The following is a 25,695-nucleotide window of genomic DNA, read 5'->3' as shown; positions in this document are numbered from 1 at the left end:
ACTGTTCTTAACCTGAAGCACCACTTTAGCTAAAGGGGTCTCCTGCTGCTGCCGCGCCGCCGGAGCATGATTTCTGTTCTCATCCTGAAGCAAAGTTCTTAACCCGAGGTACTATTTCTGGGTTAGCAGAATCTGTAAGCTGAAGCGTATGTAAGCTGAAGCATATGTAACTCAAGGTACCACTGTATGGCTTTTAGGGAAGGGAGACCCTCTGTCTGCATAAAAATCATTACCTTTGTTGTGACAATACTATTAATGGCACTAATTGTTAGGACACTCTCTTTAACAACTGCCTCAAGTAGCTTTAATAACCTAATAAGCATCCTTGTAAGCGATGAGAACTCTGCAACTGCAGGGGCACTCTTGTTACAAAAACGCATTCAAATAATGAATCCACCTGGCTGGATCTGATGGCAGAAACGAACCACGACCTAACGAGGACCTGGCAACAGTCATTACCTCAGGCTGTAAGAGAGGGAGTGAAGGGAAGCAGGATCCTACAAAGCTCAGCTGAGAAGACAGCACCATTAGGCTGCTGCTTCCACCAACTGTTGTAGCAGAGAGGAGGAAAATGAGGGAAGCAGAGCCATGCCACTGGCACAGCTAAGAGAGCAGCAACTTTTTGCTCCTGTCAGCAAACTGTTCTCCATTCCTGCTGATTGTGATAAGAAATTTGTTACTATGAACTCATGCCCAAGGTTGCTATTCTCCTCCTCCCTCCAACTCTTTCCCCTTGTCTTTTAGATTGTAAGCCTGAGAGAAGGACATCGTATTATTGGTATTTGCAAGCTGATCTGGGAACCTTTGTGGCTGAAAAGCGGGATAAAATCTGTCAAAGAAGAGAGACATGATGGGACATAGATTCACCTGTGCCAGGGATTATCTGTGTTGGCATGAGATTCTCTGGTTCATGCGACTGTCCCTTTGCACACTTCAACCATGAAAAAACCTCTTCATCACCAATCTCCTCTGTCTCTGAAATAGAAAGACAATTAGATCTTTTAACTTTCGAAATGCTTGCTTGCATGTTCTAGTACTACAACGGCTTCAAACTAATAAATTCAAAGGTGGCAGGTTTTGCTGAGCACTCTCTTCGTAGTCAAACAAAACATGCAACAGCCGTCTGTTGTGGTGCTTAATGTGCTACTAAAACCCTTCAGAGACAGTCGCAGCTGGATGGGAGTTTCAGTCCAAAACAGCTGGAGGGGTAATGAAGGCTGTGCTAATGAAAGGTGTGTCAATGCATCAAATGTTAGGTATGCAAGATTAAAACATGAACACACAAACCTAGAATCAATATTCTGTCCTATTTCCACACTGGAAGATGTTTTTTCAAGCTCTGTTGAAACTCTCCACAACTCCTTTCAGTAATGTGCTTGTGCATCAATAATCTATATGTGTATCAATTACGTGTATTTGTGCAGCCTTATGCTTGCTTTTCTGCTAGATTATCACATTACCTCTTAAATATGGAACATCCTGCCTCAAACATTATATTCATTCTCCTTTTTACAAAAGACATGATAGGTTGGGACAGTTCACAGGACAAAATAGAAAAATCAGACAGAAACCCTTGTTCCCATCTGTCCTTAGTCAGCACACAGTTCCTGTTTTAGTTTCAAAGCATTGAAAGGGCTTGCATTCTCTAATGAAGTAAAAACTACTCCAGCAAGGGCTTCAATTTTACTAGCAAAAGCACACCTAGAGCATTGCAAAATTATGCATGACCAAGGATTGTTATATGAATCACAACCATAAAGCCTTTTGTAACCTGTTCAGAAGTTATTTTCCTTCAGAATTGTCTCCAGGGAGGCTGGGTGAGAGAGATTCATACACCTCCCCCTTGCTCTCCCACCCGGTAAAGAAACATGAAATGGAAGAACCCAAAGTTATTTCAATACAAGACCTTCTTAGCTCCTGGCTGATGGGTCTGTAATATCCCAAACCTTGGTTTTTTTTAATGGTAATACCTGACACTTGGAAAATAACTAAAGGCCTATTTTAGCAATTAGATGACATGCTTTACTCCAAAGGTCAACTGTGCCATGTTGAAAGCTCCTTAAGAACACATTGGTGAATTCTTTAAGCTATCCCTAGTGCAAAATTAGGAATTTTACCTGCGATTCCCTATGTTCTTCCTTATTCCAACTGTCCTCATTCTACATGATGATCCTATACATGCCATCCCTGTTCTTGAAGGCATGGCTAAGCTCAACATAGAAGGTAATTCTGTATTATGCTGCCATGAGGAAGCAGGAGGATGAAGCAGCAGCCGAGGAAATTAGGCCAATACTCTCAATCCATATCATCCTTTATCTTATCTAGCAACACAGCAAACTGATCACTTAGCCTTCACACAGAACAATTCCTCCCCAATCCTACCACCAAAAGCAGAACGCCCATCTAAACTTTGCAGCATTCTTGGACAAATAACAAGTACTCACCACTGCGTGGACGGCTTTTTCTGAGACGGTAACAGTCCAGACACACCCCAAAGCCACATTTGCGACAAACCCAGTGAATATTGAACAGTGTTGTTTCACATACATCACACATCTCCCTCACTCCGCGTACAGCTCTCTTCCAGGCCACTTTCTCTATTAAAATAAATAAAATCAAGGAGGCACATGTTAACAGATTATACTTTACAACCATGCTGTAAAGTTGGTTTACAACAATTTCTTGGTTTTACAATAATTTCTTAAAAGTGGTTCAAATTCAAAATGAAAACGTGTTTGAGAGAAGTGATGGTAGTATTGAGAGACAAGAGTTTGAGAAATTCCAGAAAAGGCCTCATTCTTTGAATGCATGGATCACACATCTACAGTATTGGATTCAGGATAATTCATGCAATAGTTCTGGAGACATTGGGGGGGGGGGTGTTTCCAAGATGCAGCGATGGCCACCAACTTGGATGTTTTTAAATGAGGACTAGTCAAATTCATGGAGGGTAAGGCTAGCTGTGGCTACTAGTTATGAAGGCTATGTTCCACCTCCACTGTTGGAGACGACATATCCCTGAATACCAATTGCATACAAGTGGAGAAAGTGGTGTTGTACTCAGGTACTGTTTGAGGGCTTCCAACAGGCATCTGTTTAGCTAATGTAAGAACAAGATGCTGGACTAGATGGGCCTTTGGTCCGATCTTGCAGGGCTTTTCCTATACTCTTATTGCCAATTTTTAAGAGATTCCTTTATATGAAGACTTATGTAACTAGGTGGGAGTAATTTCCTTAACAGCATATAATGCAAAAATGGGACTTAAGAAAATTGGTCCTCTAACAGATTAGTAGGCCAAGGTTTGATTAAGACATTTTCATAAATTCCATGCATTCCAGAGAAGTGATATGTAAAAGAAAAATGAATATCACTATCCTTTAGATCAGAGGTTTTAAAGCTTTTTCAGTGCATGGCTCCCTTGACCAGTTACATTCTTCCTGCCCTGTGGGGCTCAGGAGCCCACTTATCTCACCCCTTGCCTGCAGAGCTGGCAGCCTCTCACCCTTTTTTGAACACCCTCCCTTGTGGAGTGCTCCCTTAGTCTCCTTCCCTCTCTCCTCTCCTTGGGAGTCCTCTGAGCAGCCACAGCTGCTGCCCCTGGTCTCTGAGCTGCCTCCCCTGCTCGAAAGAGAGGTGCCTCCTCACACTGCCCCACAGGGGCCTAGAACTTGTCTGTCCATTCCCAACAGCAAGGGCTGGTGGACTGGCTGGCTTGCTTACTCCGAGGCCACCTCAACTTCTGGCAACCAGCACCCCCTGGTCAGCCCCAGAGGCATCATTCACCTGCGGAGCTTGTAGCCAGGACAGCTGCAACAAACGGCTGAGCAAGCCTTTGGGAAGCAGAGACGTGAGATGGCATCAGAGGAGAGAGGGAAGGAAAGAGGGATAGAGGCCAGTGTTGCCCGCGGCACCCCTGACCATCATTTAAAGAACCCCAGGGGACCACGGCACATTGGTTGAAAACCACTGCTTTAGATCATTGGCTGGACAAACTAGTATGTGAGAAAGAGGCCACCATCCACTTCCAAACTCCACAAGGGCAACTCCATTAGCTATTCAACACTTGCAGGTATTCAAATACTTGCAGAATAAACCATAGAGTAATGGGTTGGGTATCTTTTTCAATAATCGAGTTCCAGTTACACACACGCATTAAAAGAAAACACCAACTTACGGTGTGGTTCCACCATCATCATTGCCTCCTTCTCAGACATAACTAACTGACAAAACTGGTCTCCAACATTGGCCAGGATGTATTTGGAAGTTTCCAGGTCAATTCCCTCTGCAGGGGCAGTAGACGGGATCCACAAGCTCAAAGCGTCAGTGTCACTCTGTTGGGGGTTCAAGAATCCCTCTACTCGTAGTATACCCTTCCGAGTAAATATCAGTCTGAAACAAAACTATGAGCTAGTTAAAAGAGCACATTAGCTACAATCTCTTCAAAACACAAATGAAATGGAGGTTTCCTCCATGACTATTCTTTAGAACTAGTACAATTGATAGATTTGTTCCTGAAGACACGGTGCTGTAGAAACCTTTGTTAGAAAGTATCATTAGAGGCTGGTTGGCTTAACATCTGTTCTGAAAAAAATTGGTAGACAGCATTTCTAAAAGATAAAAATTACCAAGCATATAAAAGAGCAAGTCTTCCTGAATAACAAGCATGGCTTCTGCAAACTAACCTTTTAGAGTTATCTGACAGTGCCAATGAGCACGTGGGGCAGGATGAGTCCAATTCCACTCACTTTCAAGAAACTTTTGATAAAGCCCTACACCAAAAACTATTGAGTACCAAAGCAATAATGGGATTAAAATGACAGGTCGTATTATGGTCCAGTAACTGGTTAAAGAGCAGGGAATAAATGGGCAGTGGGCTTGGAAGCAAGTACTCCTTACAAACAAAGTGGGGAACTCTGAATTTCAAAACAAATTGTCACCATTTCTTTCAGAGAACATATAAACTACCTTAAAATGGTTAGGCCTTGGCTAACACCTCACTCACTCTGCCTAAACAGCTCCTACCCACAAAATGAGCGCATTATCTAGGCTAGTCTTAACTGGAAATTTAACGTGGGACTTTCTGCATGTACGGCTGTCCTGCTATTGAGCAATGCTTTCCCCCTGCCTCAGAGGGATTCTTAAAAACAAAACAAAAAGAGGCAATATTATTTAGGATGCACAAACATTATAATCAACTATTTTCTTCATTTTGAACACCGCCATTTTTAGAAGGCAAAATTCTTAATAATAATTACTATTTTTCCCATGCTTTTCTTCACTAGATCACAAATGAGTTAACAGATACTCAACAGCACAACATGCACTAATATGTACAGAGAAGTATGGTTTAAAGCAGGGTATGCATCACCGTGGGTTTTATGAATCCATGATCTTTTGCCACTTCAACTAGTTCCAAGCCAGTTTAACCACATTTCTGTAACACTGACATCCTGCCAAGCAACTTAGTCTTTTTTACATATTAGTGTCTTATACAATTAACATCCTTCATGAATGCACACTAAAATCTAAAGCTCTGTGAGGCCAGACTCATACGGTTTCCAAAATGCCTGCATGTAACCACCCTCTTATGAAACAGATGTCTATTTTTCAGAATGGATTTCTTAAATCAAGGTGATTTTAATATGCAGCTTAAATCACCAAGAAAAAATATGGATGTAGATCATGGTGCTGCATTCAACTAAATAATTGCATGTCTGGAACAGCTTCCTCAACCACAACAGAGCTTTCCTCCTTCCTGCACCACACCCAGATCTGCTCCAGCAGCTTGGGGGAAGCTTCTGTGTATGCAATAATTTAGCTGGATACAACCCAACTAAATACAAGCATTTCCAGAATAAGAGTACACACCTATTATTTGCTATAATAATCAACACATCTTGTTTTGTAGCTCAAACACTACAGTACTTAGTACTATCTATGAGAATAATTCAAAGTCTCTGGTCTCTGGTCATGCAACCAACATGCCTTTTGTATCACACAATTTTATCGGTTTAGAAAAGGGGGAATATTTTGTCATTAATAGGTTTCTGTTTTGTTTTCTGCTCGCATGCAAGCAAAACTGTTAACTTAATACAAGAGACACAATCCAATACAGCTGGGTATGTTGGTCCATGGACCAATTCCCCAGAACATTTTAAAAGTAAGGGGGGTAATTACTATGGATTGTATCCAGTTGGTATCCCATCACTACCAGAGTCTCTCTGATCCAACAGGAACTTCTGCCAGGGGAAAGGGAAGGGAGGCAATTCCCCCTTTCTCCTGCACCCTCCCATCCTCCAGAACAGATTGGGGGGGTGCAGGAGAGCTAGTGAGGGGGGGGATAATAAAAAATCACCCCCCTCCTTGTTCCTTGATGGACACCTACATGAGATCAAAGAGTCTCCTATCAGTGGAGGCCTATTAGATACCACTTTAAGAACACCATCTCTCTCTGTAACAGGGAAAGTAAATGCTCACATTAGCAGGTAAGAACTCAGTATTTTTTAATTGTCATAATAATGCAGTACCCATAGTATAATGCTGGCTTGCCTCAAAAATAAAATATTTCATCTCATCTCATGGTTTGTTCTATGATATAGAAAACCAGGTTTTAATTCAGTATGCCTGACAGAGGCATTGGGTTTTAAGTGTAAAATTCAACCAGTTTGTTTAAATGATTTTATAGTAAAATATGAATGAAAGTGTTTTTTTTAAAGTGCAATGTACCTGAAATGTTTTTTAAAAATATAAAAAATAGTATTTAAATTAAAAATCCATCTTTGTTTTTGCTTTTAAATCTTAAAATCTTGCTTTAAATGGCCATCCTGTTATTCTGGTGCAATTTTACAGGCCAGTTTCCAGATGATGTGTGGAACTGACTACCTTGGAAGGTGGTGGATTCTCCACTGGAGGCTTTTAAACAGAGGTCTGTCAGGGATTATTTAGCTGTGATTCCTGCATTGCAGGGGATTGAATTCTACAATTCTATGATCCTAAGAAAAAGCACCAGGTGGACAGAAGTGCCAGTGGGTTCAGAGATCACTGCTCAATGGAAAGTTCTATGCCTGCAAGGAGCCCTCAGAAGCTACAGCAGGAATTGCAACTGTCATTGCAGCAAGGATGTACAATTTTGAAGAGATGAAATTACTTAGCATTATCTTGCCATTAAAATATTTAAAAGCCAAGTGACACATTAACCAGCAACAAGCACAGTATACCAACAAGACATGCTCAGGGAGCTTTATTACCTGCGGAAGTGGAAGAAGCGGCAGGCTACAGTGGAGTCGTCCTGTTCCTGCTCCTTGAACTTCCGGTAGCGTTCCAACCGACACTCCCGGCACTTGTGCAGATGAGGGGCTACGTTGATACAGGAGCCATCTTGGAGGAATGCTTCCCCTGACTGCTTCAGCTTCCTCACCTTACTCATGTCTTTCAGTACAGACTGGCCAACTATGAAGCAAAGTTAACAATTAGAGGCATTCAACAGAACAACAGAGGGAAAGGACGTCAAATTCCAAGTAGAACTTATTTAATGCTGACTCCTATAGAATGTAGCACTGTACTGATGTTCAGTTTGATAGAGAGCAGGACTGGACTTGTCTGTACTTGACATTTGTAAACTGGGCATCAGCATAGGGGCCTGGACATGCAAGCCTGATACAGATAATCTCTACATATCAAAGACAGTGCTTCGATCAGGCCTACATATTTACATGCCTTTCAGCAAACATAAGGTAATATACAGTTAAGTGAAATTCAAGTAACTTATCCATTGATTCAATGGGAGTACTCTGTGCACATTTTTCAGTGGCTCTATTTGAACTGAGTAAAGATGGCTATCACTCCTAATTTCAGCCAGGCAAAATCAGAAGCAGGCATGATTCCACTCCCACTCTGCATTTAGTCTTTTCCCATCAAAAAAAAAAAAGTCTGCATGGGACTTAAGAATTCATACCAAGGGTTCCTAAACTTGCTCTAAAGTATCAATATTAATTAGGGGTTTCAAGATGCAGAAACATCTAGTCACATTAGTACAGTAGCATACATTGCTGTGCTCCCTAAGCAGTCCTTCTAAGTTAACATTCAGTTCATACATGTACTTCTGACAGCAACCAGATTGTATCCATTTATAATTTCCTGAAAATAGGGGAGTAAACATTTTTCTATAATGTGAAGAATGCAAGATAATGCTTTCACCCAAAAAATGAACTGCAAGTACATGCAGACAGGTGTAAGACTCTCAGGTTGGTGGTGTGTTCTTCTGATGCCTTGCTTCTGGCTACATGCACAGAGGACATATTTGACAGAAGGTCACACACCACATGGCTGACCGCACAGATAATATGGAAGTACAGAACAAAAAGCAGCCCTCCTTCAGCCTTCCTCAAATAACCCTTCCTTTAAAGCGGTCACCTTTCAGGGGCGCTGTGCGAGGCCTGCCCTTAGGGGTTTGTTTCCCTTTTCCTTTGCCCATTAGTAGTTCCGCATTCCGCTCGCCATTAGGACCCAGTTTCCCAATCAGATGCTCTGGGATTCCCTTCAGACAAGCTTTGGTGTGCAGCTGCTCCTCAGAATCACTCATATCCGAGAGGTCGCTATTGGTACTGGAATCAGAATCCTGCTTAGACGGCATGCTGCGCTCATCTAGAGAGAACCTTTTCACAGTTTCAAAGGGGTTTTTGTTCTCCAGTGCCAGCTCTGCCTGTGAAGAGAAAAAGCCAGCCGGATGTCTGCCAAACACATTAGAAAAGGTTTTCATAAGAGGATTGTCCTGCTGCCCAGGCCCAACAGATGGCTTTTCTTCTGTTGGGCTGGAGGAGAGCGTGGGCATTTCAATAGGTTGTGTCAAGCTTCCGATAGGTGAGGTGGAACGGCCATTCCCCAGAGTAGATGAACTCTGAACACCGGGAAAGCGAGTTGAAGTAGGTGCACTGGACAGGATCTTGGAAGAATCAGTCGTTATAAACAAGCTTTTCTTTTTAGCTAAAGAGTCAGCTCCAGTGTGCAAATCTGGCCAGCCAGAAGCTGCCTTGGAACCAAGAACTGAAGAAGGAGTAGCAGTTGCTCCTGGCTGAGAGGAAGAGGCGAAGCTGCTGAAAGGACTGAGTTCTGATTTTTCTGAAAATGCCAAGAAAGGGTTTGAGGGCTCCTCTCGTGAGAGTTTTGGGGGTTGCAAAAAGAGATTCTCGTGATTTTCTGGAGGTCGAGTACTCATAATGTTTCGGGGGAAAGCTGGAGTAAGAGTGGGCATAGATTCCGCTGGCAGTTTCCGGTCCACAGAACTGCCCAATTGAGTCCCAGCTTTAGCTTCTCCTGCAAGAGCTTTACCTTTGCAGATGCCCGCACTCAGGCTCTCTGAATTTTTTTTTAACGAGTCCTGACTAGCGGGCTCTTCAGCCAGGTTCTCTGACAAGGCTGTGAAGTAGTTGCTGGAGGGAAGATTCTGGGACATGCACTGAAAAAACAAGTTATTTGATAAATCAGAGTCTTTCTGGACCTCATGACCAGTGCTACTACCAAATGGAAATCCAACAGGCTTCTTCTCTGGAGCTATTACTCCATTGGACTGGCTTCGCCCGCTGTCAAACACCACAGGTTGGGAACCAGCTGAGTGTGCCACTCCAAACCCTGATGAAGCCAACATTGAATTGGGGGAAATCTGAAACAAAACAGGAAACCAGTCAGTTGTTCTCCTCTCCCAAGAGAAGACAAAACACTCTCCCGAAGCCTGCTTTATTTTCCCCAATATACTGCCTTTACAGTATCTCTTGGCAGCTTGTTCTTTATCAGAAATATACATGTTGTACAACCACAGTCGAGGTATGAGACAAAATGCCCAGATTCTGCAGGCTGCCCAAATTAATTTAAAACTTTCAAAATTTTAAATGAGTTTATTGTATCTCTGCAAACCTTGCTTCAAAATGCTAACAAGAATGGGTATAATGGAAAAGAAAAACAAATGAAATTCAATATTTTTAATTCAATTTCTAAAATGTTACTCTAAAATGGCAACATGTGTATCAAAACAACCATTCCGAAATTATTGACTGCTCCCTCTAGGCTACCATCTTATGGTCCCTAGGTGTCCCAGGGGTCCCAGGACTTTGCAGATCTCCCTTTATGTGAGGAAGAGGGAGAGCTATGGGTGGGGCTGCCTTGCAAGTGTCAAAAATTCCATGGCTGTCATTCATTTGCTTTTGCTCTGATGGCAGAGAAAGCAAAAAGGGGGTATTCGAGGAGTGTGTTGCAGGTGGACTGGGGGAGGCTTTGGATCCCGACATGCCCCTGAAACAGGACGAAAGTACATTACCCCTGGGGCAAGCGTAGTTATTGTGCCTCCCAATGGTCCCAATAGCAGGAAAAATCATTTTTTAAAAAAGCCTCTAGTGGAGGAGGAAAAAAAGAGGAATGACACTTTCCCCTTTTCTGCAAAGCCCAGCAGGGCTTTGGATTTGGTGCTTTGTTTGCCTTTGAGTCTCTCTCCCTTGACCAAGTAGGATTGTTTTGCCTATCTATAGAAGATTAAAATATAAACACACTGATCTCTCTTGTAAGTTTAGTTGCCATATTTTCCCCATGAGCTTCCCCCCGTAGCTATAGAAATCACTTTTTTTGGGGGGGGGGATGTTCCTATGGACAATAAAGATATACTAAACCAGAGGCTATGAATTCAAGTTTTCTTTACTGTGAAACCCAGCACCCTTTCGCTAATGAATAAATTTGGAGAGGAACACACTGTACACTGAGCAAAATGTAAGACCCTACCAGATCACAAGTCTGCAGTCGTAGTATTCCACATCCTGCTAGATGGCCACATCAATCATAACAGGTAAGGATCTCAAGTCCGCTATAATGCTCCAACTGTACAGCTGTACATAGCCTTAACACAGCTATTCTAAGAGTTACAGCAAGACAAGGTATACAAAATGCTATATATATTTATGTGCTATGTATTATCACTACTCTGCTGACTGTAAATGGCTTACCTCTCCCTGAACAGGCAAATGGCCTGCCTTCTGTTTTTCTTGTCCAGTAGCTGCTGACATGCCAGCATCTGGAATCCGCACAGTAGCTGGCGTTGGCCCAGCTGTAGCAATAATGGCAGGGGCAGGCACCTGGACTTGGCTGACCTGCTCTAATGATTTTGCCATTTCTTGGTTACCACTGCCACTCAGCAGTGCCTGGGAAGCAGTTGAAGACAAGGAAGTAAAGGGCATAGGTGGCTCACCACCCACTGGTTCATCCTGGACCACAAGAGTTCGGCCATTCTCCTTGGTGTATGTGGCAAAACGAATACTGCGATTAACTTGAGGGACAAATGGAGGAAGTTGCTTGGCCCTTGGATCCAGAGTCACGTCGCTGCTGCTGCATCCTTTCCAAGCTCCCCTATTTGCCTCACCTCCATCATTCCCATTGCTATCCACTTCACCCCTCTCCTTTAGCTTCTTCGTTGCATGATCACACCCAGTATCGGAAGAATTTTTTCTCCTTCGTCCATCTTTCCCTTCCACACTTTCTCTCTTCTTTTTTCCTTTTGATGATTTTGCTGCCTTTAGAGAAGCTCCCTATAACAAATAAAAGCACATATCACTACAAAGAAGAAGCCAGTGCCAAAGGTTTTAAATGAGCCTGGCCATGAAACAATTAATACATTGCTTTAAACATCAGGGGCTTAGGGGTCAGGTGTCACTAGTACGCTAATGATACATAGTTCTATTTCTCTGTAACATCTGAAACAGCAGAGGCTGTGCAAGAGCTCTGGACCACTGCCTGGACTTTGTTGTGGGCTGGATGAGGGCCAACAAAATGGGTTGAATCAAAGCAAGACAGAGGCACGATGAGTGAGTGGCTCCCAAATCCAGATAGTTCATCAGCTGCCTGCTTTGGATGGAGCTGTATACTCTAAGAGGAAGGTTCATAGTCTTGGGGTGCTCCTGGATCCATCTCTGTCACTAGAGAGTCAGGTGACCTCACTGAGTAGGAATGCTTTTTACCAGCTATGGCTGGTCAGACAGCTATGGCTGTTTCTGGACCAGGATACGATGATCACTGTAGTCCACACACTGCTATCCTCTATTACAGTGGTAGCTCAGGTTAAGAACTTAATTCGTTCTGGATGTCCGTTCTTAACCTGAAGCACCACTTTAGCTAATGGGGCCTCCCACTGCCGCCGCACGGCAGCTGCGCAATTTCTGTTCTCATCCCGAAGCAAAGTTCTTAACCTGAGGTACTATTTCTGGGTTAGTGGAGTCTGTAACCTGAAGCGTATGTAATCCGAGGTACCACTGTACTGCTATGCCTCTGAGTAGGGCTGCTCCTAAGGTTGGCCCAGAAGCTGCAGTTACTGCAGAATGCAGTGACTTGACTGCTCACTGGGGCTGAATTGGCACTAGTTGCCAATTAGCTACTAGGCAAGGAGCAAGGTGATGGTACTGGTGTGCAAAACCCTATACAGCTTGGGACCAGGATACCTAAAAGATTTATAGCACGATAGTATGCATACCTACTCATTCATAAGTCCCTTGAATTCAATGGAATTTACTCAGCTTAAGTCTGTAACGGACTGAAGCCTTAACTGGGAAGTCAAACTAATAGCTCTATGAAAATATAGATACATTTAAGACAGCTGTCATAATATGTTTTTGAGATGAGATCTTTAAAACATTATTGCTAATATAATGACCTGGTGCAACACAGTATGTGTACCTCGTTCAGTGCAGAGGTGTCCATCACTACATGAATCAGTCGGGGATCCACTGACTTGATTTCACCAGTCTGATTTTTGTGGGCAACAAAGGGGGAGAGGGAGAGAAGACAAAATCAGTCATAAAGACTGGTAAGATACTGATCATAAAAGCAGCTTCCCCAATGTCCCTCTTCACCTGCCTTTTCCCTGCAAGCTGTGCTCCCATTCCATATCCCTTATCATCTTCAATCTTCAATCTTATAAATGTAACTGAAGTAATTTTACATAACTTATTCCATTTTAATAGTACATACATTTTCATGGTTGCAAAAATGATTTTGGCAAAATATAGAACGCAATCTTTTCTTTAAGGAGGACTTGTAAAAGAGCCTGGCTCTATAAGCTTAGGAGACTTGAAATAAATGTAAGATGGTAGAAAGGCAGGAGGTGATGTTTGTACTTTGAAAATGATGCATTCCCTAACCATTAGGATATTCCACTCTGACTGCTTTTCTTGGCTGCAACTATAAAAGACTAGAATTTGCTTAAATGCTGAAAACTGTCAGAGTTCTGCTCATGCTGTGTGTGCTTGTATTAAATGTCACAGTCCACGCAACATAACTAAGACCATGTAAATAACTGTTGGTAGCTAAATGAAGAAAGGAAATCAGGCATCAAGAAACCGCAAGAAAAGCTTCACACCTCAGTCAAAACCACCTCCATCAGACAGGTGATAGGATCTTGACAGCTCACAACAGCAGAGACCCAGCTGTTTTCCTCCTCTGGCTGGTACACCTTCACTCTTTGACCTTGGATGCTGCAAGGACCTGGGAAAGAACCCCAAGCGAGAATGCTATCAGCCAAACCAGTGCCACTGCACCAAGAATTAAAAGTGAGCATGGACCTAAAGCATTGGTCTCTTAATGTAACACACAAATAAAGCTTTATTAGGATATGTTTTGGGACAAGGGATAACAAAAGTAATCACCACAATACTGTGGAGTTCTGTGTCTTCATTTACATGTCTGTTTCTAAAATTCCAGCAAAGAGTGGATATGTTTATTCTGAATTCTTCTTGCTTTTGTTTTTACACCTACAAGTTAACAAACCATTTGTGCAAACACAATAGCTGCTCGATATCTGTGACTACTCCATGAATGCTTGGAGAAAGCCCTCCTTTGCCACAGTAAGTGGCCCAATGCAGCAGGCTAACGAACTAAATATACAGTTACAAACGTATGAGAAGATAAAAATAGAAGCAAAACGAGTAAGAATAGTCAGTTAAATTAAAAACTAGCAGCAGCAAAATACCCTCAGTTCAATAACCTACAGGTCTGTCTGAACAAGGACTCCAGCTGTCAGAAAATGGCCAGAGAGCGGGCTGGATAGCTGTTCCTAGGAAGGAAAGCAGTTCCAGGGCCTTGGTGCAGCCACCTTGGTGCCAGGTACTCTCTTGTATCCCCACCAAACACAAATCCAGTGTTGCCGGAAGGATCTCTCCTTCAGATCTTTTTGCACTGGTATTCAAAGCCTTTTAGGGCTTTCAAATTCATTACCAATGCTTTGAACTGTGCCCAAAAACAACCTGGAATCTAGAGGAGGTGCTCCAACAAGAGGATCACATACTTCTGATCAGAACCCCTTATCAATACTCTGGCCAGAGTATTCTGGATCCCTTCTATGCTAAACATGTAATACTAGTCGTCAATCGTATAGCTCCAATATGACATTTGATAGTCATTGAAATCGACTCCTTCAAATCTAAGCCAGTCAGGAACATTTAAGCTCCTCTGAATAGCTCTCTCCAACTCTTATTTTAATAATATATAACTAAATATAGTCGTTCTTCAATGTATTTCTTTATTAACCTTTGATTAATAACAACTGTCTTAGTCATTAATTTTTGACTAATGATAGTGGTTCTCCATGGCTGATTCTCTTCTTGTCTCTTGACTTAAGATTAATATAGTTGCTCTACCCTACTGATTTCTTGCATTCCTCTAGCATGCCAGAGTACTGTTACAATAAGGACTATAAACATTTTTTTCTCCTGAAAGGGTAGCTAAAGTTCATACTCAAACAACAAAACTGATTCAAACAAGAAAACAGAGTGTTAAGGAAATGAAAATTTAGGAAAAACTGAGCTTTCTCCTTCACAGCAAAGCTCAATTAATTCCTCAGTTTCAAGATCTTGAAACGTCATACGTAACAGACCTATGATAAAGCTGGAACAGGTCTTAGGATCTTAAGAAGCAGCTGTAAGCTGAATATAATTTCCAGGAGAACCAATTAGGTTCCTTAAAAAACTAAAACCAGCTGATCTTACCTCTGCTAAATATCTCCTGAAGCTTCTGATCACTGACCAATGAATTGACAGCTTCCCTCAATATTGGCTGTTGTTGGAGAATTTGGTTCTGACTTTCAGTTGCCATCTGCAAACAATTTTTTAAAATATGTAATAGCTGTTCAAGAACGGGGTAAAAGCATAATTTATATGGCCTAGATTGTTATGATTTCTTTTCCCTCTGTTTCTTGATGTTCCTTCCCCATGGTGACAGAAATGTATGGATTTATTTCTTAATGTTTATCCTGCATTTAAATTCTAAGGGATTGGTCTACATGAGGAAACATAGTGTACTCAGGCTACTTTTCTACAGCACACACCACTGCATTATAATTTTATAATTTTTATTATTTATACCCCAGCCAGTGCAAACCCCAAAACTACTACATTCCATAATGCAAGATTTTAAAGCCAGCTGGTCTTACATATACTAAATATCTTGGAAGTACTTTGCCTATCACAGAGAAAAACAACTTGCTCAAATTCACATCACACAGAAGAGGCTTTTCCAGCACAAAATAATGTGAGAAGTAGTCCTGAGTGTCAGTTACCCCATCAAAAACTATGAAGGCCTACAAAGCTAAGCTTGGTACATGTAATTGTTTTTCATTTCATTAGCACTAAAGTGCTTTAAATTAAATTCGTAATCTAAAGAACTATTTTAGGCACAAGAAGGTGGGATTTTCCCATGCCTTTGTTTTCATTGCAGATCCTCATGCCATATTGCAAGCCACTTTTTGAAATCAAAAGCCATTGACCATGTGTTGTTGTTGTCGTTTAGTCGTGTCTGACTCTTCGTGACCCCATGGACCAGAGCATGCCAGACACTCCTGTATTCCACTGCCTCCCGCAGCTTGGTCAAACTCATGTTCGTAGCTTCGAGAACACTCTCCAACCATCTCATCCTCTGTCGTCCCCTTCTTCTTGTGCCCTCCATCTTTCCTAACATCAGGGTACTTTCCAGGGAGTCTTCTCTTCTCATGAGGTGGCCAAAGTATTGGAGTCTCAGTTTCAGGATCTGTCCTTCCAGTGAGCACTCAGGGCTGATTTCCTTAAGAGTGGATAGGTTTGATCTTCTTGCAGTCCACGGGACTCCTTGCAGTCTCCTCCAGCACCATAATTCAAAAGCATCAATTCTTCGGCAATCAGCCTTCTTTATGGTCCAACTCTCACTTCCACACATCTCTACTGGGAAAACCATAGCTTTAACTATACGGACCTTTGTCAGACCTTAGTCCTCTTGGTCTAATGGAATTAGCTGTGTAAGTGTTCTGCCTGCTTATTGCCTTGCTTCCCTTTTTGCCTGCTTAACTGGCATGGAAGAGAATGCTAAAAGCGAGAGAATTCCAGGACCATATTGCTGAAGTCATGATACCTCTACCACATGTACCTCTAACACTGCTAATTGTTGTAACCCACTCTGGACCTTAGGGTGAAGGGCAGGTAATAAATTAAAATAACTAAAATAACTAAACAAACAAACAAACAAACAAACAAACAAACAAACAGTATACCTGGAAGAGACGTAGTCCAGTGGCATCAGACAGGAATCTCAAGTCTCGGTCTACAAGAGACTCTACAGGAACCACAGAACCTAAGCCAAGCTTATCAACCAAGGGAGTGAAAGTCTGTGAATGAGAATATAAAAAACACGACTGCATGAAAACAGAAGGTAGCATACTTATTTCTTAAAAGTGCTATTATAACTGGTATTTCCTCACTCTTTTTACCCTCCTTAGATGCTTCCGAGAAAAAGTCTTACTCCATCATCTGCTGAAAGGAATCAATCAACTATCTAGCAGAAGCTCGAGTTTATTTCATAACTTGGGTGTTAATATAGATACAACAGCACACCAAGTAACTCTTCAACTTAAAAAGTTTCTAAAACCGTATTATTCAGCTGGATAAAAATCCTCAGCTAAGGTTTAATCTTACATGTTTCCATTTATTAGAATACATTTTCACAATGGCCTAGATAAGAATTACAAGAAACAAAGACACTTGGAAAAAATAGGCCTTGAGACACATAACAAAACAATCCACCATTCAGACTTTGACATAAGGAATGCTTTTTATCAAGGGTAACAAGCTAAATGAAGATACTCACCAACGCAGGCCAGTGCCCAACTGACACTCTAGTTCCCTGAAGCAGAACTGGGTCATTTCGAGGGGCCCAAACAAGAGACCCTTCCAGCATCAAAACGATCACTTCTTCAGCATGAACTTTCACCCAGGCGTGTTGCTTCCAATTGCACCGGTCAAATTCCACAAATATCTGCAACAGATCCCAGAATGGGTTCTTTCAAACACATGTGGGCAAAGTCACAACAATCAGTCAGCAAAATGCTTGTTATGAATAGGGGTCTACAAATATCAGCTTGGCTTACCAGATAAACCTCTACCTGTTCTCACTACAAATTTTATCTTATCCCCACTGCCACACCTCTGACGCAAGCAAAGGGGGCTTTTGGAAGAGCCCAGGGTCTCTTCAGTTTGGGATGCAGTGCGGAGAAGAAAAAACAAGAGATTCCTCTGCACCCCACCCATTTTTTTCTGCTGCAAGGGTGACAGAATTTCACCCCTTTCCCATACAGGGCTTGGGAGAGAGGCAGAGTCTTGTCTACATGCATGGAGGTATGCATAAGGTAAGAAACAGTGGGGGAAGTACCTGGCTTTCTTATGCAAACAAATGTTTGTACACAACATTCCAGATGTGATCTACCTGATGTGATCACAGGAACGAAACCTCATCTGTCCAATCTTAGATTACAATAACTTAATGCCATATATTTATTTGTAATTTAGTTCCTCAAGCTACATTAACGTTTGCCCACTGTCACACTGTTTGAAGTTCACTCTGGAAAAGAGTCTACTTGAGGCCTGGCATACCTTCTTCCTCTCTAACATCATCTCCATGCTTCTTCCTGGAGATTTTAACACTCAAGTTGATAATTCCTCTTACTCAGCTGCCTCCCATCTCCTGTCTTTCATCTCCAGCTCTTGACAGACCTCCCTGGACACTACCATGGCCACTCCTGATCATGTCTTTATCTGTGTCTGAACCTGTGTGCAGGCTTGCAGCTGCCCTGGTCCAACCCCTCTCTGATCCAGAGCTGCTATATAACAGTCTGGTTGTATTAAAGCTGGAAGGGAAATAATCACCCAGGAGAAATCCTGTTCTCCAGGACGTACCATTTTCTAGGAGAGATATTCCACGTTGTATTTATTTTATTTTATTTATTAAATTTGTATACCACCCTTCATCCATAGATCTCAGGGCAGTTCACAACATAAATATAAAATTGACTCTGCCCCTTTGGAAATCATGTCACATCTCAACAAATTGTCACCAGCAAGTACTATAATTTTTGGATGAAGGGGAGCTGGAAGGCCTTCACCTCTCTCTGTTGGGTGGGTTAAGATGTTCTGCCTTCAGTAAATGAGAAGCTGGTGGAAGCAAAAGTGGGAGAGGTGCTCTAATACCTGCTACCTCTAGTGAGACATAAAGCATTATTTACTTCTATTTTTTGCCCCTGGAAGACAGGAGGGATTAATAGGTGTATGTAGAACACACAAATAAGGAGCTAGCTGGGTACTTTATTATTGTATTTAGTACAATATTGATCTCTGGAGCGAATCAGAATGCTTTTGAGGGTAATTCAAATTTCATATTTTCTGCTTTATATTGCCATTTCCCAATCTTGTTTCATTTTATTTTTTTGCTTGGATTTTTATGTTTAGATTCCTTAGTGGTTAGTTTCCTGATGTTTAGCTTTATTTGATGAAGTGTCTGTAATGGATTGTTAATGCAAATGTTACATTATTTTAAAAATATTGCCCTGCTCTGTATCCTGAGCTGTTATTAAATTACTATATTATCTGAGTTTTGATGAAAAATTTGCAAAGTTTTGGCTTTTAATTGTTTAATACTGATTATATTATATATTTAGTATTGCTTAATAATTAAATGTATTTATATCCCACCTTCCCATTTTAAAAAAATCAAGGCACTTGGTAGCATCTTCAAAATAGCCAAACAGCTACTGATAATCCTAACAAGAGCTTTAAAAATTTGAAGATAAGATACACAAAGTCAGGGCATCAGCAAAAAACCCAGCAGGTCAAGAACACCTTAACCCAGGGGTCTGCAACCCGCGGCTCCGGAGCCGCATGTGGCTCTTTTACACCTTTGCCATGGCTCCGGGGCGGATACTAGCGAGGGGAGGAGGCGCATTGTGCGCCCCGACACTCCCCACTGTGGCGGGCGCTATACTGGCTGTGACGTCGCATGGGGGCGGTGCGTGCGTTAGTCACGCACCGTCCTGACGTCACCTTCCCACCCGCCCGCTACATTGTAAGGGGCATGTACGCTGGTCACTGCTTTGAAAGGGGGCATGTACGCTGGTCACTGTTTTGAAGGGGAGTGAAGAACACACACACACAAAAAGGTAACTTGTTAATTTAACGTTTATTTCTATGAGGAGGAGTAATTCTGAGGGGTCAAACAAAGAAATAATAAAAAAGTGACAAAAAAGTTATTTTTATAATGACGAGTTTTGCGGCTCCCAGGTTTTTTTCTTCGGAAACGGGTCCAAGTGGCTCTTTTTGTCTTAAAGGTTGCAGACCCCTGCCTTAACCAGATGGCAGAAAACAGAAAGAGAGCAGGCAAGACTGACTTCCCTAGGCAGGGAGCTCCTCAGTCTAAGCTGAACCCTCCCACATCCTCACTTGCACTTCAGCTGCTGATGGGACAAAAAGAGTCTCCCCAGCAGATCTTCCACACTGCAACTGCATTGCACACCGTTACCCTGGAAAGGGACATGTCCTCTTTTAGATTATAACATACCATGCACAGAAATTAAACAAATTGTTTGCCAACTGCATATTAAGTAAGCCTTTCACTGTCACTAAATAATGACAAGGCATGCTAAGCATGTGAAGTCTCTTTGAAAGCATTTTTACTAAAGTAACTTGCCCAATGTAACAATACCTAGATGACACCCCATTATAAATCATTGTATTCTGAAAACTTGAACGTATCTAAGTCTTAATTTCTCATCCTGGTTCCAGTTGTCTCAGACTATCACTCCCACCAACACAACTCTGAAAAGTGTTAAGAGAGAATTATAAAACAGACCACTTGAAAATTGCCAAGGGTTTGGTGCAACACTTAAATTATGTTTCAATTTGTTATAGCAATTATGATTATGCTAGATGCTATATGATTTTAATTGCATTTTAATTGCCGCTTTTATTTCTTTTATGTCCATAGAATTAAAATTGTAATACATTAAAATGCAATATAATAAAAGCAACAATAATAAAATCAATATGAATATTTAATGCAAGGGTTCTGCCATCTTGTGTCTTCAACCAAAAATTCATAGATACACCACAGGCCACCTGATTGAAGCTTGATGGTCCATGAACCACAGTTTGGGAATGCCTCAGGCAGAGGAACCCTCAGAGGTCCACTGAAACAAATCTGCAAAACACAGTGCAAAACATCACTCATAGCATGTTTGCACATAAAAATCATACAGGAGCCTAGTTGTTGCCGACACAGAAATCTGTATAGTCCATCTAGCCGCCCTATATTGTCTACATTGACTTTCTTTCTTTCCCAGCGAGGGGAATAAACCTCTAGGTTCTTCTGCATGCTAAGCATGTGCACAACCAACTATGGCCCTTCCCTGTTCTACACTCCAGTATGGGCAGAAACTGCTACAGGGATCTACTGCTACTTCTTTTTCAGCATGTACAGATGCTCCTGGTTGTTCAGTGTAAAAATGTGGACAGAAATCTTGAAAGGGGGAGGTCAATCATATCTGTATTTGACCATGCCTTTCCTGGAAAATCTAGTCAGTTATACCGGGACTTTTAATGAGGATGCTACACAGTGTTATAAACTCAAAATATATAAGCTAATCACCAAATGGCACCACATATCTCCTGAATCTTCCAACATTCAGCTTCACTGGATGTCAATGATTTCTAGTGTTATGAAAGGATAAAAACTTTGCCATGCCATGCATAATTTTATCAACTTCTTTCATATCACCATTTAATCGCCTTATCTCTAAATTCAAAGTACTCATATGGCAGAGGCCCTATGAGCCCACGGCTCCCTTCACCAACTACCTTCTTTCTGCAGCACCCCTGTGGGGCTCAGAAGCCCAGTTATTGTAGAGCTCGGGAAAAGTACAGAAAAGTAGGAAAATATATCAGGAGACTGGAATATATACATAAGAGATAACAGGATTTGGTCTATTCAGTTTTTGAAAAAGTTGAGCAAGGGAGCAGATTACAGAAGTGAACAAAATTTGCACGACATAGAGCAGAGAGGGGAATGTTTCTCTTGCCCTTCTTAAAATATTAGAACCCAGGGAATCCATCTAAGTGGAAATGTGGGAGAATAAGAACAGAAAAGAATCAGACTTCTTCAAACAGTTTTGTTTTAGTTTAACATTTACTTCCACAAGATGTTGACAGTCACCAATTTGGGTTGAAAGGGGGATGAGACAAATTCATGGGAGAAAAAGGCTATTAACGGCTATATACAACTACAGCATAAGAGGCAGTATACCTCTGAATACCTGTTGCTGGGAAGAGCCGCAACGTAAGGGTTTTGCTCTCATGCCCTGCTTGTGGGCATCTCATAAGTAATAGCCACTACAGACATAGGGTGCTAGTCAAGGGTGGAAACTATACACATATAAAAACCGTTCTGAAAATGCTTTTTTAAAAAGCGTTTTTAAAAATACACTGAATTTTCCATAAGGCTCACCATTGCCATCTAGTGCCACATGGTATATTGCACTTAAAACACACTTTAAATGTTTTATTTGCAGCTGTATAGCCGAGTCCTAGGTTAGTGTTTGATCTGTTCCAGCAGAGTTCTTGTTTTCATATATGAACACAGCCCACATGATTTGTCGATTATTTAAACAGTTTCAGCTGATATTTTCAGGATTTTTTTTGAAACTCCCAAGATCTCTTTCCTAGGCAATTATTTGCAACTAATTCAATGTTTTCATACTTGTAGGATAATTTATTCCAAATTGTATTGCACCCTACTTAATAACAGAGCAACAAAATGACAAATCAATTTGATTCTATCATCCAGATGGGAAAGAGCCTTCTCCGGGTCTTCAGTGTACTTAGTTTCTGAATAACTAAGTCACCTTAAATTTTAAAAATTTGGGGTAATCTGAAAAATAACTCTGCTTTTAGGGCCTAAAGGGATTCACCAAACATCCTATCCTTATTTTACAGTGCCAGAATAGGCAACCAAGGTATGATGGCAGATGTAAAAAGGCAATGGTACTAGCATAGCACAAAGTGGTACAAAAAAGTAGTTGCTACATAGTTGTTTGGAACACAACTTCCTCAGGCACTTTAGCTGAAGTACTTTGAATCTTGGAAATCAAGAGCTAAGTGCTGTGGATATGGGGTTTTCAAAAACAATCACACTGGCAGCTATCCCTCACAGACAATAACAGCATAATCATAATAGCAACAGCACTGAACTGGTACCCATTATCAGTGCTGGCTTTCGACCAGTGACACAAATATATATATCCCAAGAAGGCTGCATGCCATTAAGAAATGAACGCACAAGCTCCAACCTTCCCTATTTGGAACACTTGGCGGCCCTCGACCTGGTACTTTTGTGGAAGCATCTTCGAAGTTTAGATTATCCTTTCTACCTAATAAAACTGCAAGGCATACGGAAAACACAACACTGCACTGAAGTAAACATAAGCAGCGATCCCAACAACTAAGGAAAGTACGGGATCCAAGCTGGAAAAGACGAAACGTTTAAAGCTCCCAGACTTCCAACGCGCTGCAGCTAGAGTGAGAGACCAGGATACCCACCGTTAAGGGATCTAATCCTAACTACCATGAACAAACATTCCTTAGCAGGAACGCACAGCATACTTCCTTCTCCCACCCGCCACTTCAGTACAACCCCCCGCACATCTCACCCCCGAGGGAAACGGGCTCGGGTGCAGCACCGCGCGCTGTCTCACGACGGGGGGAATCACCAAGGACGGCCGTAGATGCGGCAACCGAAACCCGAGATCCAAGCGTAACAAGAGATCCTGCAGCGGCAGCGGCAGCTGCCACCAGATAAGGAAGAGGCGGAGCAGGGAGGCTGAGCTACCTCGGCCGAAGAAGGAAAGCGGATAAACCCCTCCCCCTCCCCTCCGGAGTCCAAGCAGAAGCTCAGCAACACACCCCACCCCCACCTAGGCACAGAGAGAGATAGACATAAACACACGTACACAGGACACGCATTTGCACACGGACCCCAGCTCCCCGCCCCCGAGGAAGGCGCTCACCGCTAAGTCCTGAGGCACGGCCCCGCTCATGGCCCGCACGGTCCCGCTCCTCCAGGCTCGAGAGGGCAGTGCAGGCCCAGGCTCCGGCCCCGCCGCCGCCGCCTCGCCCTCGCCCGGCCCCGCGACCAGCAGCAGCAGAAGTCGCTTCCCCACCGGGGAGGCCGCCGTGTCCGCCATCCCCGCCGGGCAGAAGCAGCCTCCGTCGCGCCTCCGAGCCCAACAGCCGCCGCCGGAGACACCGAGTGAGCGACGGCCCTGCGCTGGGCCCCCCGAACACCAGCCCGCCCTGATCCCGGCGTGCCCCGCGCCAGAACCTCCGTAGCAATCCCGGCGTGCCCCGCGCCGGCCAGCCAGCCGGCCCCGCCCCTGATTCGAGTTCCCAGCATGCCCTGCGCGCGCCCTTATTTATTTACTCCTCCGCTCCCGGCATGCACCGCAGTCGTCGCGCTCTTGTCCTAGGTGCCTGTTGTTCAGTTTTGCCTGTAGGGGGCGCTGCAGGGGACTCATTTCATAGGCCCCGATACACGCAGCACAGAACCTTAAAGCCTCTCCCTCCGCCCCTCATCTCAGCTGATGGGGAAAGTGGAATGGCCACCTACCGTGCCTTGGTTGACCTGAGGTACAAGAAGGGCTGCCCTCTTCTTTTCGCGTGTTATGAGTGATATTACTGTACTGACGAGGTCTCAGCCCGCACTCTCAGTGCGGGAGGGAGCTTTCACCAGCTAAAGTTGTAAATCATTTTGAGTATGATTTACTCAACATGCATGTTTAGGGAATTCTTACTTCATTCTTTTGTGATGGTAAGTACTTTAATGTCTGAATCCTGGTCACAGGCGCACCCTATTCATACACAAATATGGCCTTAAGACAGGTAAGCAAAAGACAATGGAGAGGCTTTCCCATTTCCTTCCTCCTTGCAGAGAAACATTTGAGGTCAACTTAGGAGTCAAAATGGTTGCTCTCCTGTACTATTTCAGACACATGGTTTATATACTTATGTATGTGTTTGCCTTGTAAATTTATGAACATTTAATTTATATATTTGAGGCCTTAAATTCTTATAACACTACCAAGCTGTAAAATGTTTTAGTTGCCTGCCTTGGATTTTGCTCATCTGATGAGTGTAACTGAACTAATAAAGTAACTGGCAACCAACCTAGGCCAGGTTTTTGTTACCCACTCTGCAAAATGCTCCATTTAAGGACAGTCTGCTCTCCCCAGTAGTCATTTACAATTTACAAACAGGGTGTTCCCCAGGCTCCAGTCTAAGTATGAAGGCTTTGCATTTCTTCTTCTTTGACGATGACTCATAGCCGAGTAAGATTGTCTTCCATGAAAACGGTCTTAACGGTGAGTCTGTAAGTGACTGTGGAAGCCAATTCTATATCCACACGTCCTTCCACAGTGTGATCACGGTGAGGGTTTGCCAAATGTGCCTTCCTTTTAGCTCATTTCTCCTTTTTGCCCTGAGTTTGTGCTTCTTCAAAGTCCACAACAACTTTGGTAAAGGCTATTCTCCAATGGGAACACTTGCAGGCCAGTGTTTTCCAATGCTTATACTATATTTTTAAAATATTTGCCTTGAGAACATCTTTAAACCTCTTCTGTTGTCCACTGATATTTTGCTTTCCATTCTTAAGTTTGGAATAGAGTAGTTGCTTTGGAAGACGATTATCAGGCATCCGAACATGACCAGTCCAACAAAGTTGATGTTGAAGTATCATTGCTTCGACACTGGTGATCTTTGCTTCTTCCAGTATACTGACATTAGTTCACCTGTCTTCCCAAGTGATGGGTAAAAATTTTCTGAGACTCCATTGATGGAATCTTTCGAGGAGTTGGAGATGGCATTTATAAGTTGTCCATGTTTCACAAGCATAAAGTTGGTAGCATTATGACTTGTAAACAAGCATTTTGGTTTCCCTGCCAATGTCATGGTCCTCAAACACTCAGTGCTTCAACCGGGAGGAAACTGCACTCGCAGAGCTCAGGCGATGCTGGATTTCAGCATCGATGTTGGCCCTTGTGGAAAGATAACTGTCCAGGTAGGAAAAGTGGTCGACATTTTCCAACACTGCACCATTAAGCTGGATTTGTGGCACTGCATAGGGTTTTTTGTTTGCTTGTGGTGCAGTACTTTGGTTTTTCAGATATTGAGCAATAGGCCAAGCTTTCCATAAGCTGTGAAGCTATTTAAGATGGTTTGGAGGTCATCCTCTGAGTGTTCACAAACCACGTTGTCATCAGCATACTGAAGCTCTGTGATGAAAGTTATGGTAACCTTACTCTTTGCTTTCATCCTACTCAGTTTAAAGAGTTT

The 25,695-nt window shown here is 42.6% G+C and overlaps 2 protein-coding genes across 8 annotated transcripts in view; one reads left to right on the top strand and one right to left on the bottom strand.

The window, feature by feature from the left end:
• The window catches only part of KDM3B (lysine demethylase 3B), a 50,495-nt gene extending 26,822 nt beyond the window's left edge, over positions 1-23,673 (bottom strand). For 2 of the 6 annotated variants that reach the window (XM_080987065.1, XM_080987064.1), the window contains exons 1-12: positions 23,376-23,673; positions 17,138-17,329; positions 16,545-16,658; positions 15,013-15,118; positions 13,389-13,513; positions 12,707-12,775; positions 10,987-11,565; positions 8,414-9,659; positions 7,249-7,450; positions 4,176-4,390; positions 2,445-2,597; positions 868-975 (exon numbers count right to left, since the gene is read on the bottom strand). In XM_080987065.1, coding sequence (XP_080843191.1) covers positions 868-975; positions 2,445-2,597; positions 4,176-4,390; positions 7,249-7,450; positions 8,414-9,659; positions 10,987-11,565; positions 12,707-12,775; positions 13,389-13,513; positions 15,013-15,118; positions 16,545-16,658; positions 17,138-17,329; positions 23,376-23,552 — 3,286 coding nt within the window. In that variant the 5' untranslated portion in view covers positions 23,553-23,673. Of the gene's footprint in view, positions 1-867; positions 976-2,444; positions 2,598-4,175; positions 4,391-7,248; positions 7,451-8,413; positions 9,660-10,986; positions 11,566-12,706; positions 12,776-13,388; positions 13,514-15,012; positions 15,119-16,544; positions 16,659-17,137; positions 17,330-17,919; positions 17,962-23,375 lie in introns of those variants that run through there. The other 4 variants (XM_080987068.1, XM_080987069.1, XM_080987066.1 and 1 more) reach the window with 3 other exon arrangements.
• The window catches only part of CDC25C (cell division cycle 25C), a 391,961-nt gene that overhangs the window by 292,494 nt on the left and 73,772 nt on the right, over positions 1-25,695 (top strand). The window lies entirely within an intron of this gene.

Source organism: Podarcis pityusensis (assembly GCF_964106645.2).
Source record: "Podarcis pityusensis genome assembly, chromosome: 2".
NCBI classification, from domain to species: Eukaryota; Metazoa; Chordata; class Lepidosauria; order Squamata; family Lacertidae; genus Podarcis; species Podarcis pityusensis.
The sequence above is the reverse complement of the archived record's forward strand: the minus strand, read 5'-3'. Positions and strand labels throughout refer to the sequence as shown.